This window comes from Lipomyces tetrasporus (genome assembly GCF_029532465.1).
Source record: "Lipomyces tetrasporus strain NRRL Y-64009 chromosome Unknown POJ06scaffold_8, whole genome shotgun sequence".
NCBI classification, from domain to species: Eukaryota; Fungi; Ascomycota; class Lipomycetes; order Lipomycetales; family Lipomycetaceae; genus Lipomyces; species Lipomyces tetrasporus.
In genome coordinates, this window is record NW_026611603.1 from 566,106 (window position 1) to 581,724 (window position 15,619).

The 15,619-nt window shown below is 46.6% G+C and overlaps 4 protein-coding genes across 4 annotated transcripts; 3 read left to right on the forward strand and 1 right to left on the reverse strand.

Moving 5' to 3' along the window:
• Positions 1-842: 842 nt before the first annotated feature.
• Positions 843-2,214, forward strand: POJ06DRAFT_257766 (uncharacterized protein). Its single transcript, XM_056188189.1, has one exon. The coding sequence runs from the start codon at positions 1,254-1,256 to the stop codon at positions 1,902-1,904; it is 651 nt and encodes a 216-aa protein (XP_056042156.1). The 5' UTR covers positions 843-1,253; the 3' UTR covers positions 1,905-2,214.
• Positions 2,215-4,919, reverse strand: POJ06DRAFT_257768 (uncharacterized protein). Its single transcript, XM_056188190.1, has 7 exons — positions 4,307-4,919; positions 3,985-4,254; positions 3,687-3,929; positions 3,523-3,631; positions 3,366-3,472; positions 3,076-3,312; positions 2,215-3,020 (listed from the first exon to the last, which is right to left on the reverse strand). The coding sequence occupies exons 1-7, from the start codon at positions 4,763-4,765 to the stop codon at positions 2,421-2,423; spliced, it is 2,025 nt and encodes a 674-aa protein (XP_056042157.1). The 5' UTR covers positions 4,766-4,919; the 3' UTR covers positions 2,215-2,420.
• Positions 4,920-6,698: 1,779 nt separating this feature from the next.
• Positions 6,699-8,477, forward strand: POJ06DRAFT_257772 (uncharacterized protein). The gene is made up of 2 exons (XM_056188191.1): positions 6,699-7,088; positions 7,145-8,477. The coding sequence occupies exons 1-2, from the start codon at positions 7,071-7,073 to the stop codon at positions 8,270-8,272; spliced, it is 1,146 nt and encodes a 381-aa protein (XP_056042158.1). The 5' UTR covers positions 6,699-7,070; the 3' UTR covers positions 8,273-8,477.
• A 1,107-nt stretch (positions 8,478-9,584) lies between these two features.
• On the forward strand, positions 9,585-15,543 carry POJ06DRAFT_212868 (phosphatase 2C-domain-containing protein). Its single transcript, XM_056185471.1, has 6 exons — positions 9,585-9,908; positions 9,974-10,953; positions 11,008-12,788; positions 12,837-14,028; positions 14,082-15,056; positions 15,108-15,543. The coding sequence occupies exons 1-6, from the start codon at positions 9,788-9,790 to the stop codon at positions 15,249-15,251; spliced, it is 5,193 nt and encodes a 1,730-aa protein (XP_056042159.1). The 5' UTR covers positions 9,585-9,787; the 3' UTR covers positions 15,252-15,543.
• Positions 15,544-15,619: the final 76 nt, after the last annotated feature.

Consider the following 15,619-nt stretch of genomic DNA (forward strand, 5'->3'; position numbering starts at 1 on the left):
TATTTATTTAGCAGATATTGCAGCACAATGTAAACCAAAACACCTGAATCAAGGAATGCGATCTGGTACAGAACTTGGCACGTCAGTTTGTTGCACTAATAGTGGACTCAGTGTGTCATTGTGTTTTCGCTACTATGGCCAAATTTTTCAAGTGTCACACTGGGGCCAACTACAAAATGATGGACCTGGTCCTTCCTGCTGATATGCTCTGTACATCAGAGTAGCGTACCTAGTCATTGTCTGAATAGCGCACCTAGTGCCTCAGAATGACCAATCCGGTGCAAATCTCTTTCCATAGGGATAGGGTGGACTCGTATAGTAATCGTATTGGACTTTACGAATACGAATAACGATTAATCGCAAATCGTATCCACCTCTACGTTGTATACTCCACTCATGTGATATTTCTTTTGCCCAGTACACAAGCACGCCTCCAATTTGAGTCGGCATGTAATCGATGACCCAAAGGCGTCGATACCACTCATCTCGTCTATCTATTAGATCGCATATGCTCGCTCAACTCGAAAACATCGCGCAATTTTATGAGCCGCACAAACCGGCGAGGCCTGGCCAAGCCACATCGCCAACAGCCAATAACTCCCCAAAGCGAGACGTTAACAAATTCAAGTCGCTTTCGAAAAGCACGTGTAAGATACAGGCATATTACAAAGTACTGGCAGATAAAATCTGTGTTCACTCTCGGATTAAGTGAGCCGTCCTATAGCGCTATCAATGCCCCAAATGCGCCACATCCTGTTCGCAAATTAACTCTGCCGCCCTGAATCAGCCACGTGGCTGCACATCCGGCGGCATGCAGCATCGCTGCAACACTGCCTTCGGCCCAATTCACCTATAGCCCACGAGGTCCCAAGCAACCAAGGAAAAGATAGTTGGAAGTTCTGCTACCGTTGGCATCAATATCCAGAGGAAATCGTAATTGCGACGATTTCTAGTGTGCCAAAATTAATTTTGAACAATAGCAGACAGTTCGCAAGCAAAAGACGACAGCAAATATGGGTTCCATCCGCGACTCGTACGCATACGATCCGTATTACGTTGGTTCACAGGACCATCCAGTGGAAGATCCATACGAGCGCGCAGTGTCGCCCGTTTTATCCGAGGACTTGGTATGCTTTTGTCTATGTTCTGTGTATTCGGGAGGTTCGGAACAATCGGAAGAACAGAAAATTAAACAAACACCAGTAATAGTCGATGCTAACGAGTCACACTAGGATGATGAAGATGATCATGCGATGCTTCCCGCGACTACGCCCGGTGTTGCCAAACGTACGTACTCAACCCTCCCGCAGTCATCTTCAGTAGCTCGGCAGCCATCGACTAAATACACCGATAATCCGTCGTATATACCCTCGCCAACGCAACCACGAACGAATCAGCCGGCTTCTTACGGAACCTATGAAAGCGGTAATCCGTTTGCAGACCCGCCACCTCGACCAGAAAGGTACTATAGCCATGGCTCGGTCCCGCAGCGACCCTACAATTCGAGCAACGGCTCTGATCCCGAGAAATACACGCCTCGCTCGCGCATCTTCGGCATGCGGCGTCGCAGCTGCGTCATCATTTTCATCGTCGCAGCCTGTCTTATTGCCGCCATAGTCGTCGCTGCTACTTTCAACAACGTCTCGCACTTCTGGTCCAATTCGAGCACGAACGCTCAGGGACAGGGCGCAACTAAGACTCCGTCGTCCGCTTCGAGCTCTTCTGTGTCGGCAGAGACTGAGACATCGCATTCTGCCTCGCCAACAGTGTTCTGGGGATTGCATAACAATTCCACAAATGCCACGTACATGTATCCGAATTCGACAACGTCTGCGTTTGAGTTGCCGTATACGACGTCGGCGACCGCAGTGCCCTCCAGCAATATTACTATTCCCTACTTTTGAAGAGGAACTTTTGCAGATAAAACAACCTGAGAGAAGAAGCAATTGAAAGTTTGAGAGAAGAACAACAATATTGGGAATCTTGGCCTTGATTGGAGACAAGCAGTGGACGACCGGGGATAGACAGAAATACTACGAGCCTCATGGACATGGTGGCGTTTTGTGTGAACATATTTTGGATTGTTTAGATTGTGATATATTTATGATATGCATAATATTGGGCTTTCTTGGGTACTTTGAGGACTACAGATCAATGCGAGGATATAGAACTAGACGGATATATGAAACAATACATGGATGGTAATTAGCGTAACATGGTACTTGTAACCAACTGAGCATATAAATCGTATCTCAAATCGCAAGCAAAAATCGCAATAAATCCGCATCCCATAACCCAACAACGCGAACCGAAGCAAACTAGCAAACTGGATCTCTAATGTAGCACAAACTATTTACATAGCTATGGATATGCAAGAATGGTGTGACGAAATGGTTAATTGATGCAATCGGATATCTTACTCACCGTCGCGCAGGGGGATACGCAGTATGGGATTGTGTCGATTGAGGAGCAGGATATGAATGAGAATTATGATGATGGTGTCCATGTTGCTGCGAGGGCAGGGCCTGCTGTGACTGAGAGTTATTCTGCTGACTTTCGAGGTATTGAACAATCTCATGAATCTCATTCTTAGCCGGTAACAGCGACTCTGCATTTTTGGCAGGACAGCGCACCACAACATTGTCGATTCTAGATACGATCCCCAAATCCGATACTTGTTCAAACGCATTCGAGAACTTTACAAATACGTTATACTTCCGCATCAGAGTCTGGATCTGCTGGCCGCCGGTACCGATGATCGACCGATGGTAGGCCTCGGGAATGTAAAATGAGATCTCGGCTGGAAGCTCCTCTTCCAGTAGTTGCATACCAAACAAAGCGGCAGCGTAGTTCGGAGAGACCAGATCAACGAAAAAGTTATACTCGCTGAATGGCTCGAACTTGATCCACACGTGCGCTGTGCTCATGATTCGGTTGATTTTGCCATTCTTCTTGCCAGCGATAAATTCTCGTTGGTCCACAGAGAGCTCTATCCTAAAGCGAACTTGATGACTTTCACTCTAGCACATGGTTGGTTAGTATATCAGAGCCCTATTAGAAACACAGCTATCTCACCGGCCAGAACGGTAGTCCACGGATTTGAGACACAGCCGATTTCGCTGCCTCGCCGTCGCCAATGACATCAAAAGTGCACTTCAGAAATGAAATGTCAGCCCCACTAGTTGAAGATATCCGTTCTAGAGCTTCACGGATGGCTGAAACTGGTGGAAGATTTCTTGGCTGTATTAGGTATCCCTTGTCATCAGCTCGACCCTCATGAATCCAGTACCCAGCTGAATAAACGTCACAAACCTATATTGGATTAGCATGCCCGACACTGGATCGTGGTAGTAAATGAGACGTACAAGTTTAGCAATGGATCGGATTGTCTTCTCGACAAAGATATGAGACGGGCATTGCACTCGGACTAAAGACCGTGAAGCTCCTAGAGACGGAAATTGAATGAAAGCGCCTGTGTGGATATTAGGGTCTATTTTTGTAAAAGCAGCTTGAACCACTAACCGTTTTGGCGTGAGAGTTCTTCTAATTTGTCTAAGGAATGTAGTAGCAAGAAATCTATCTTTGCAAACGGGATGACAAAATCTTTGCTGAAAACTGGCAATTTTTGTGTCTACCATACCCCACACGTTAGAGATCTCTGCAACACCTGCACGACGGCAACCTACCAGATTCTCGATCATTTCTCGAGCACTGTCGACATCAGTCTCCTGGCCCACAATGTATATCTCATCATAGTCTCGTCGGGCGTGGCTCTCGTCCATTGATGAGTGAACACAGGGAAACAGAGTTGGTGTATATAATTTCGTCCCGGTGTCCTGTGTTACTTTCTGGAAATTGACTTGGTCTCTGCCTGCCAAAAGCGGATGTAGGGATAGAGGAACACTCATTCTGTCGATGAATAATCCATTCTGGCGATGAGTTAGTGTCGTCTGCATCCTGCACATCTAAAGAATTCGAGTGTACCATCTCATCAATGAGCAGCGCCAATCGCGTCTTTGCAAACGCTATGCTGTCCAAGTCTCCGTAAGCTAGAATATGATATGGTTTCCATATATCTTCTAGTTCCAGTGGCGAAGGATTTTGTGGCCTAAGTGATGGGTCGAGAACTTTTGTGACAAATATAGTGGCAGACGTGTACGCCGCGACAGCTTCAAGTTGATCTCGAACATTGGGTTGTAGCTTGCCCTGGCTGTCAAGCAATTGGAAGGTGTCAATCCCGACATGATCGATCCCCTACATGAAAATATTAGCCTACCGTACGAGACCTGTTCACACTAGTGCTCACAATTTCATAGTACTTTCTCAAGATCGTGGCGCGCTCAGTAAGAATTGCAGTAGAAGGTCCACTCATTGTAATTGTTGCGCTCTTGCCTGTCCGTTTCTCAACTACCGCAGACGCCTTGATGTTACCGTCTTCATTTATTGCATCTACGGTCCTTCGAATTCCACCCAAGTTATCCAACGATCTGACGGTTTGTTTACCGTCTGCTGAGTGCGAACTCTGCGCCGATACTGGGTCATTCCAAAGTCTGAATCCGTCTCTTGACATAAACACCACATCAGCGGGTTCTGGCTCCAGAAGCATCATGTAAGGAATTGAAAAGGACGTAGTCAGTGTATCGTATGAGTCCATTTTTGCCGATGCATGGGATAGTGGCATAGTTGACGCGGGATCAGTCGATAGACGATGCGTCAATTGATTTGATATGTCTTTCAGTAAATTCGCTGCGCCAAAGGTTGACATTGTCCCTGACCGGACCCTTTATCCTGGCAATAGATAAACAGGGACAATGATGGATAATCGCGGATGGGTGATGAATATAGGGACACCAGTGGAAATGGAGTGCAGGTGCAGATGAGTTTGATATGATGATTTGTTTGCGTTTGGGGCGTGTTGTGTTGGTCGCGTTCGCGCAACTGTCTTGTAACCTTCGCCGTTATCCGCATGTGACGTCTTCACAGTAAATAAATACTTGTAAACAAAGGTCACTTCGTCTATAACATTCGGTATTTACGTCACAGTATAAATAATTATTTTACGACGACGCGCTAGTTAGAGATTATTATATCTGAATTTGCCAGAATCAGAACTAGAGCTAGTTTGGTTGGTGCATTTTGATTTCGGCCCGCGTTCAGAATATTTTCGCCAGGACAAGACGGATCGCCACACAAACAGCGGCTATTTATTAGATCTGGTATAATTCCGGTGACTCACAGGATTTCTCGCTGAAGTCAAGTACTCTGTCTCTTCTCGTCCTGATGTTCGATTCCCAGGGAAGACATTTCTGCGAAGTCTATTAAAGTCGCTGTATTCCAAGCCTGCGTACGAGATCGCCGCATATTCCTGGTTGTCTTCCCTGCACAGGCGCCGCAGTTATGAGATTCTACGGCAACTTGCGGTTTGTCCATCGAAGATGCACTTATTTGGTCTTTAGGCTAATTCGAATGATAGCTACGTGTCTGATTCTCTTCTGAATACACACTTAGGTTACAATTGGCAATCAAACTTAAGGAAATGATACGAGGTAGTACACGTCGACTCATATTACCGTATTTCCCATTTCCCATTCATTCCCATACGGTGCTGTTACGGCTAATACTGCAGTGACCGTATCACATGATATATTGAGGGTATGTTACTATTGGATGGCCAATTTTGCACATGGAAATCTCATGAACCATCTGAATTTTAGAGACATGGGGTGTATCAGATATCTGTTAAGCGTGTATTTTGCGTACGCTGATGGACGACTTGCGGTGCCTCACACTATTAGTCTCGCAACGTTGGAATGACAGCGATCATTAGATAGTTGTAGCTATTTAGCGACCGTGAGGCAGTACGGCCAAGTCCCCGATCGCGTATTTTACAGTAGCGAATCCACAAAAAGTTTACGTCTCTCGTATTGACTACTATTCTTACCAGTTACGACGCTAACAAACGAGCCGCGGCTATACGTTGCGACTGTGTGTGAATTGTATCACATTTGACAGCAAAGGCTGATAGGAGCGGAGAAGGCTAATTGCAACTCCGCCGTGTCCGTCACTGGAAGTGCCAGATTCTATCTATAAGCTGAGGCACAAAACAACCGTCCTCTACCCGAGGAAGCTAAGAATGCTAGTATTTTGTTACGATGTAATACCAGTGCGATGAGTACTACTTATATAGCAAAATGCACACTTAATCAGATCGGGGTTAGCCCCACCAATCAGGCAAAGTTTGCGGAGTGACGCAAGGTGACACTGTGTCATCCGGACTCCCGGTGCGACAAGACCACGTCGGTGGAACAAGTTAAACCTAATTCAACTTTTTGCCGCTTCGGGCTGTTGAAGCTGCTGTCACCTTTAGAGGCGTGAAACTCTAAAGCAAATTTCGAGAATTTATTTTATTTCGTTCGACTACCAGCCCGTTAGGCCGGTATGTGTGACAATACAGAGAAAGCACAATACTGCACGGTGGGGCTTCTGAAATAATCGAATGTTCAGTTACGCGTAACTGCTGTTTATTCGCGGGATAGAATGGATTGAATCCTCTAGAAAACGCGGGCCCTATCAGGAACAAGAATGGCGCCGTTTCAAACTTTGACGATGACGTCGATGTGATTTTTGGAAATTCCCGGATCCCGGTGCTCCAAAATCCCGTCAGCCGTCAAACCCACTGACCCCTCATGTAATGGTCGAAACGTACTAACTATCCATATTTTTTCACTTGTCTTTTTTCCCTTCGTCTAGTATGTTACTGGGCATTTGACAGGGGCTTGAAATATACTTCTTGTGTACGCTGTCCACCTGCAGGATCAGGAAAATCAAGCAATATTCGAGCGTTGTAGACCTCGTGCGTACCACGCCAGGTTGCTCGCACTCTGCTCGCCAATTCTTTCTTATTCTCCCCAACTCTCGCAACTCAGACTTCCCAGTTACGGAACATACTCTGGCCCAAAGCTCTTTCGGCAGTGCTTATGGGGAATACCTTCGTCGAATGAGTCTAGTGTCTAGTCAGCACCGAAAGATCTGTCCAGGTTAATCGATCTTTAGCTAGCCATAAGCACTCCATGACCTCGACACTTGGTGTAAGTATCTCTCCTTCTATTGCACATGCAGCGAAAGTGCTTCTAATACCTTTTAGTATCGCGATGTCGAGAACTGGTCTCGACAGGTAGTTGTTCCTCCACCGCCCTTGAGTCTCAGGCGAATCGGTACAGCGTCGTCGACTAACTCGTACGGACAATCCATATCGAGGACATCCACGAACAACTTCCGACCACATGACACCCCGCCACTTCAGACGAGCGAAGGCTTCTATAATGTCAGTCCTCAGCCGACAAAGTCCACGATGTTACGCATGCAGAGCATCAGCCCGGTCTCTTCCCGTCATTTGTCACAGGATGGGTACCCGTTCAAGCATAGACATTCGCAGGACGATGGGTACGCACCAGGTTCGTTGGCTGTTGCCGCAGCTGCTATTACTGCCATTGCAGCGGCATCATCGTCGTCAACAGCTGCCGACGGTAATGATCTCCATATGCGGAGCAGCATAAGTTCTATGCGCAGTGCACCAACCTTGCCAATGAACAGCTACGAGAACGACCAGCACTCGCCTATAGTCCCTCTTGGTAAGCCTCGTCGTCGCCGACGTTCTCATCATCAGGGTCTCCACGAGCATCGAAGACATCACAGTGATGAAGGCGAGGAGGGGATCATTGCCTATGACCACAACGACAACGACGCTCAAGCTGATGATTCATTAAGAGGGTACGTACAGAGGCATCAGCATCATCATGAACTTCGCCGTCCCCGTCGCCACAAAACCCAAGATGAGTTCAATTTTGCAGACGATGCCAATGATGACCAGCATTCGCTGCCAAGTATCAGCGATGAGACTGTAGATACTCCAGGCAGTTCTTTGTCAGTCACTACCTCTCCAGATCCATTTCCACTACCGGCACGTACATCGCCAGACATAGCTTTTATGCCTGTGTCCGAGACGACGCCAAGGCGATTCCACCCGAGCTCCCCGCCGACGAGCCCGCGAGCGACCTCTTTTTCAACACATTCTACCCGAGAAAAGAAATCAAGCCCAAAGATAGCCAGAGCGTCCAATCCCAGCAACCGCTCATCGCCTCATGTAATTCCGACGGGGTCGTCACGATCATCAGTGATCTCACATCAAATCGATTTGAGAAATACTGGGACTAATTTTTCCGAGTCTAAGAAGTCAAAGGGCTCCTCACCTCAGTGCTGCGTTATAATGTAAGATGAAAGACTAGTATGCTGTATTTGAATTTTTCTTTGTACATATTATAGGGTTTATGATATATTTAGTAGTTGTGTTAATATGGCTGGGACTCGCATCGGTAATATAGATTGGTTATCTGGATGAAGATGTCACAATACGTACATGATGGGCCAGGAAAATGTCAATCAACGTCTGACTTACTCTTACAAGCTCTATGCTATCTTTCTCGGCGGTAACTCGCTGGATCAATCACGCGGGGTGAGCATACCCTTTGATCCTCTTAGCGTCGTGAACAGCACCCATAAATAATCGTCGATGTAAGACGGCCGCATGTAGAATCCTGTATCAGTGCCCACTTGCGTGGGTCAGGGAGTAAAATTCGTGTAGCAAGCAAGCAGTCCGCAGTTCAGGCAACGTCTAATGTTTGTTCCGCTTTCCCCATTAGCTATTATTGGCAGGGTGTTTGTGGTTGCGCTAGTACAATCCCTTACCCCATGGTTGGTCTTCACATGCGTTGATCAGCATCCACAAATGGCGATTTGGACACAATATATATATCAAGAGCTGTAGCACTGATTCCTCTCATATCCGATTCCTTCAGTTAGCTGTTTATACCTATTCAACCTCTAAGGATATCCTGTTGGATTCGGGCAAGATTACCTCAGTTGACTACTCTGTCACATCTATATCTATCCTAGGCGTTTGAAGCCGATTTGCGACTCTTTCGTAAGACACCAAATGGACGCTACAAATATCTTTATCTGCATTCAGTGTGGGATGCACTAATCTTAAGACATGCCACATGCCGTAAAACATAATCTGAGTGATGCTGCGGAATCTCTACTGTCCCAGTGACGGGGGTGTGCAGTTCGACATACTTCTTCCAGTTAGTTACGACGAGGCATGAGGCAATGACGCCAAAACCATTAATCACTGTAATTCTGATTTCTGAATTCCCAAATAACGATAAAAGGAACATTCTATTTTTCAAATTATTCATCCGCAAATTTTGTAACTTCATTCACTGCTTGACCGTGCGACCATCTATATTGGGTGGATCAGATTTGATTACACTCATATTAATCTGTTTCACACCTAAAGTCAGGGTTCATTGGCGGATGGTCATCACGAGAAATAGTAAAATATGATCTATAAAATCAGCAACGATTCGGGTTTATTGTACGACTGGTTGTAAGCTTTGACGGACGTGGGGGCCACGCACAGCACTTCTGGGACGCTTTGGGCACCGCCGCAGTGACGTCCCACAGTCGTTAGCGCGGCTTGGCCTCGTGCATGCCTTTTGGCGAAGCTGCTCGCCTTCACCGATCCACGGAACGTCAATCTGCCAAATCGGTTTCAAAATTTGCCCCGTTTTTGCAGTAAAAGATTTCTGTCGACGAATCTGGAAATCGGGCTTGCGAAATTTGCTGATTCAAGCGTGTATTTGCCCGGTTTTGATTCTCCAACGTCACCTGTGGATGCGCTCCAGCTCTGAGAGTGATCTTTAAAAAGACGGAACGGATCAGTCTCAAAATGGACCTTGATTCTCCGAGTTCTATACAGAGGCCACCGTCGTCTTTATCATCTCTTTCCAGAGATAAAAAGAAGCGCGGTTTCTTGGGCAAACTCATTAAACGCAAGGATTCTTTCGACGGTAAGTCATGGCCATCGCCAATCCACAAATCAAGCTTGTGATACATCGAAGCTAACTAGTCTTAGATTCAGACCGATCCGGACGACTCTCTCCGGCATCTGCGTCGCTTACTGATTTTGGAGATGGAAGCGATTCGCCGTCGAAGATTTTGAGGTACAAACAGAAACATGGCAAACATGACAAACCTCATGTCAAAGGATTTTCAACACCAACTAACTGGGGCCCTAAAGATGGAATCTTTCATGCAAAGCATAACGACACTGCCGAGGCAAGCGCAGGGCGAAAGCAGAGCACGGCTAGCTCCATCTCACCTACTTCAACGGAACCTAATCAACATATATTCCACTTGGACACGCATTTAGAAGACATGGCTGGCATTCTCAAACCGGAGTTTCTTCAACAGCACCACGATCGGAAGTCATCTAAGCGTCATTTGGGAAAGAATCGCAGGCTTATGGCTCACAGGGGTGGAAGCAACTCTCCCAACGGGATGAAGGGCCAGAATGCCATCCAGGGCCCAACAGCAGGACCATTTCCTAGCCCCTACGCGCTAGGACCATCGTCTCTATCGGACCGAAAGGCGTCACAAGGCGGACCGATGAGCACAGCCTGGACTGCACCAGAAAGCTGGGGAGTGATGCGGCCAGATGATGAGCTTCACACTCCTGTGAAACAACCTCAACCCAAGAAAGCGCCTGTCCCGCGATCCAAGAGCGCGTCAACATATTACGTCCGTGTATTTCGGACAGACGGCACCTTTGCAACCGTCGTCTGCCCGCTTGATACTACTGTCAATGACCTCCTTCAGATCTTGGGACGAAAGTTTTTTTTGCCGTCTGTGACGCACTATCAAATCGGCTTTCGGCGGTTGGGATTGATCCGCATTCTGCAAGTTAACGAACACCCTATTATGCTGCAGAAAAGAATACTTGAGTTATGTGGATACACTGACGAAGATCCCATTTGGGAAATGGGACGAGAGGATATGGGTTATTTGTACCGATTCCTGTTCATCCCCTCGGTCAGTGCGGTTCCGATCGATGGCGTAAGTTTTATTTCGTATGTTTTGAATGACTAGAGCTAATAACTTACGTCACAGCAGGAGGAAGAATATTTAGCTGGTAAGAAATACGCGCAAGTCAATCTACAGAGACGAAATCTGCAGACCATTCCTGCATCGTTATACCATCACGCTAGCGAGATCGTTTCCCTTAATCTTTCGGAGAATCAGTCGCTCGATGTCCCGATGCAATTTATCAGGTCTTGCGTAGATCTTCGGGAAATCAAATTTGCTACCAATTTTCGCGTTCAGCTTCCGACAAGTATAATGCAGGCGCCAAAGTTGAACTATCTCGATATTTCTAGTAATCGGCTGGAAGACCTAGATAATGCGCAATTTGAAAAGCATGAAGCCTTGGTGTCACTGAAGGCTCAAAATAACTGCCTCTCCAGTCTTCCAGATAGTTTTGCTCATCTCAGAAATCTACGGCAGTTAAATTTGGCCTTTAATTACCTGACAGAGTTTCCGCTTTCAGTGTGCAATCTGGTCACTCTATTGGAGCTAGATGTATCGTTCAATGAAATTCGAGAATTGCCACCGGAGTTTGGTCAATTATGTGCGCTGGAGACTTTCGTTATCACAAATAACCTCCTTACTGGATCTCTTCCTGAGACATTTCAGAATCTCACATCTCTGAAATCTCTCGACATTCGTTACAATGATTTAACAAACGTCGAAGTGGTCATGACGCTGCCGCGACTCGAAGTCTTCCTCTCGTCGCACAATTCGGTATCCCGTCTTGAGCAGTACTCAAAGAGGATGCGAGTTCTTCACCTCAATCAAAATCCTGTCACGCGGTTTAATTTCGTTCTCCCCATGATTACATTAACGACGCTCAATCTGGCTAACGCTAAAATGTCAGCGTTTCCTGAAGGCTTTTTTGAGAAGATCACGAATTTGGAGAAACTAACGCTCGATAATAACCATTTCGGCGTGATCCCGTCTCAGATTGGGCGTTTGAAACGACTTACCAGGTTTAGCTGCGTTGGAAACAGTTTATCGTCGCTACCGCCAGAAATTGGTACTTTGACTGAACTTCGACAAATCGATGTGCACAGCAACACACTGAGCAGTCTGCCCTCTGAAATATGGCAATTGAACAATCTGGAGATGTTGAATGCATCGTCCAACAATCTGGATACGTTCCCCTTGCCATTGTACCTGGGGTCCATAAGTTCGGAACCATCAGCGTTGCGGCCTATACCAAGCTCTGAAGAAGTTGGAAGATACGGCAGCGACCTGTCGTCACGGCGCTCTTCCAACATGTCAAACTCGTCGGGACACAGCCCCCGAGACATGTCGGGCCGAAGAGAATCTGAGTTCTCGGCAGCGTCCAGTGATCCAGGACTAGCTAATCTTCCTTCGCGAAAACTGTCAGTTTTTACCGCTGGCACGGAATCCGTTGCATCGAGAAAGGATTCAGCTGCGTCATCTTCTAGACTCGCGAATACAATGGCACAGAGTATTCGGTATTTGTACCTGGCAGACAACCAGCTCAATGACGACTGTCTCAAAGAAATCTCGTTCCTGACAGAACTTGTTGTTCTGAACTTGTCATACAATTACTTGTCCGAAATCCCAGTGGGCACTCTTGGTCGGTTGGTTCGGCTGAGGGAATTGTATCTCTCGGGCAATAATCTCACGAACTTGCCAGCGGATGATCTCGTTCGGATTACGAATTTGAAGATATTTCACATTAACGCTAACAAGCTGCTAACGCTTCCTGCAGAGTTAGCGGAAATTAATCAATTGCTGGTCCTGGATGTTGGTAGCAATTCGCTGAAATACAATATATCTAACTGGCCATACGATTGGAATTGGTAAGGGTTCTTTGGCATGTTGGTAGTTTTTTAGCTGACGTGGAATAGGAACTTTAATATGGAGTTGAAATATCTGAATCTGTCGGGGAATAAACGGCTCGAGGTCAAGCAGTCGTCACAGTTCAGGGGTGAAATCGACTTATCGGACTTTTCAAGTTTGTCCAAACTTCGCGTGCTAGGATTGATGGATGTGACCTTGTCAAATACGAGTTCTTCGATTCCAGACCAAACCGAAGATCGACGTGTCCGTACCTCTGGATCTGAAGTCCACTCTATGCCATATGGCATGGCAGATACATTAGGAAACTACGATCATCTCTCTACGATTGACATGGCAGTCGAGCGATTCCGTGGAAATGAAGACGAAGTTATCTTTGGCTTATTTGATGGTCGGCCAGTTGCTGATGGCGGCAGTAAGATGGCAAAGTTTACTCAGGATAACTTCGCAGACTTTTTTGGTATGGAGCTGCGAAAGTTGCGAGAAGGGGAGTCGGTGGCCACTGCGTTGAGACGAACTTTCCTATCTTTAAACAAAGAGCTAGGTACGCGAACCATGAGTGATGCGGACGACAAATACCGGTTGGACTTTGGCCATCGCGGGTCATCAGTCGTCGTCGTGGGACCTGAGGATGCGAACACGGGAGCTTGCGCCACTGTTGTTTACATTGCGGGCAATAGACTTTACGTTGCTAATATCGGCGACGTTCGAGCTGTACTTTCTCGAACTGATAGGGAATTCCGGCTGCTAACGAAGTCTCACGAACCAGCATTTTCGCCCGAAATTGATCGTATTCGGGAAGCAGGAGGCTGGGTATCCCAGACAGGAAAGCTCAATGACATCCTAGAAGTGTCCCGATCATTTGGGTACTTCAATCTTATTCCCTGCGTCCAGGCTGCGCCGTCGATTGTCGAGTGCCAGCTCTCAGATACGGATGATTTACTAATCATGGCGACTAAGGAACTGTGGGAATACATTGATTACCAGACAGCGGTCGACATGGCGGCAACAGAACGAAGCGATACGATGCGTGCGGCTCAGAAGCTACGTGATTTTGCTATTGCGTATGGCTGCTCAGATAAAATCGTTGTGATGATCGTTGCTGTCGGAGATTCTGGCAAGAAGATCAGTCGGTCTCGTGTTACTGGTGGTGTTTCTTTGGGATCGATCTCTAATGTTGAGGAGGAGGAATTGTTTCCAGTTTTGAAGCGTCGGAGAGCGAGGAATTTCCCAGAGGATGTGGTAAGCAAGCTCATCAGTTTAGGAATCGGATGCATTTAGACTAATGAGTACAGGCACCTGCTCGCTTAGGTGGTGAAGTTTCTCCCCCTGTGGGCGAACTTGCAATGGTATTCACAGATATTAAGAACTCCACGCTTCTTTGGGAAACGTATCCAATCGCCATGCGGTCTGCCATTAAGATTCACAATTCGATTATGCGACGTCAGCTGCGCATCGTCGGTGGCTATGAAGTCAAGACTGAAGGTGACGCTTTCATGGTGTGCTTCCCAACTGCGGCGGCGGCAATGGTGTGGTGCTTTAGTGTCCAGTCGCAGTTATTGGTCGCCGAGTGGCCATCGGAAATTACTAGTTCAGTAGATGGTGCTGAAGTTGTGGATGACGAAAATAATATCATTTATCGAGGCCTGTCAGTGCGAATGGGGATTCATTGGGGTTCGCCTGTGTGTGAGAGAGATCCGATTACTCGTCGTATGGATTATTTCGGACCCATGGTTAATCGAGCGTCCAGAATCAGCGCAGTTGCTGACGGAGGTCAAGTCACTGTCAGCCAGGACTTCGTCACTGAGGTCTATAGACTTGATAATGCCTACAAGAAGGCGCCAGGTGACTTAAATGCACTTTATGAAGTTGTCGGCGACGAATATTTGGCGAAAGCTGTTGATCGAGATCTAAAACTTCTCCATGGATATGGCTGGGATTTAACCGAAGTGGGAGTCTTGAAGCTCAAGGGCCTCGAAAGTCCCGAATTCATCTCTTTAATGTATCCGAAAAATCTTGCCGCGCGCATGAAAATTACGGCGCCAGATCTCAAAGTCACTTCGCCTTCGCCTCAGGATGTCAGTCCGACGTCGGAGATGATTTGGAAATTACGTTCCATTTCGCTGAGACTGGAGCGAATATGCTCGTATCTTAACGGATCGCCTATACTGGAACAGGATCAAGAGGCGTACATGGAGGAGATTGTCGGTACAAATATATCTGATCAAGGCATTCTGCCATTTATGGATCATGTTGTGACACGGATTGAGGTGCGTTTCTACTCTGCTATCACAAGATTCGCTTGCTAACATTTTATGCAGAACTCGATATCGACGCTCTTTATTCGAAGCCTTAATGGCAATGGCTTGTTGACCAGGGATGTGGGCCACGGCATTTCAGATATTTTGGCCGAACTTTCATTACTGCAAGCCGACGCTTTTAGCAAAGAGCGGTTTCCTAACTAAAAAATTTCATTTCTGTATAATAGTGTTAGTGATTTGTTTGGATGTATCGCTTTGGCAATTTTGGGTAAGGAATGTGGACTCGGCGAGACAATATCATGGCGCTTTTTGGTTATTTTGTAGATATTATTCTAAGGTAAATATTGACAGCCGCTCACGCTATGTATAATATATTGCTATTATGGTTACTAATGCAGCGAGGGTCTGACCTCTTTGGTTACAAATTGGTTTTGAATAAAATGTTTGGGACCGCTGAGATTGAGAAATAGTTCTGTTGGGGCAGTGGTCTTAACACAGCCGCGGTTGTACCTGCTTGTTACGATGTCGTCACTGAAAGTTCCTGCATAAATATTCTACACCGCATTATGTTA

Excerpts from the sequence above, each read along its gene's own strand:
- POJ06DRAFT_257766 (XM_056188189.1), top strand. The coding sequence starts at position 1,254 with ATGCTTCCCGCGACTACGCCCGGTGTTGCCAAACGTACGTACTCAACC.
- POJ06DRAFT_257768 (XM_056188190.1), bottom strand. The coding sequence starts at position 4,765 with ATGTCAACCTTTGGCGCAGCGAATTTACTGAAAGACATATCAAATCAA. Across the intron at positions 3,473-3,522 it reads AGAACTCTCACGCCAAAACG|GCGCTTTCATTCAATTTCCG; the intron begins GTTAGTGGTTCA and ends ATATCCACACAG. Across the intron at positions 3,021-3,075 it reads GTGGACTACCGTTCTGGCCG|AGTGAAAGTCATCAAGTTCG; the intron begins GTGAGATAGCTG and ends ACCATGTGCTAG.
- POJ06DRAFT_212868 (XM_056185471.1), top strand. The coding sequence starts at position 9,788 with ATGGACCTTGATTCTCCGAGTTCTATACAGAGGCCACCGTCGTCTTTA. Across the intron at positions 10,954-11,007 it reads GTGCGGTTCCGATCGATGGC|CAGGAGGAAGAATATTTAGC; the intron begins GTAAGTTTTATT and ends CTTACGTCACAG. Across the intron at positions 15,057-15,107 it reads ATGTTGTGACACGGATTGAG|AACTCGATATCGACGCTCTT; the intron begins GTGCGTTTCTAC and ends CATTTTATGCAG.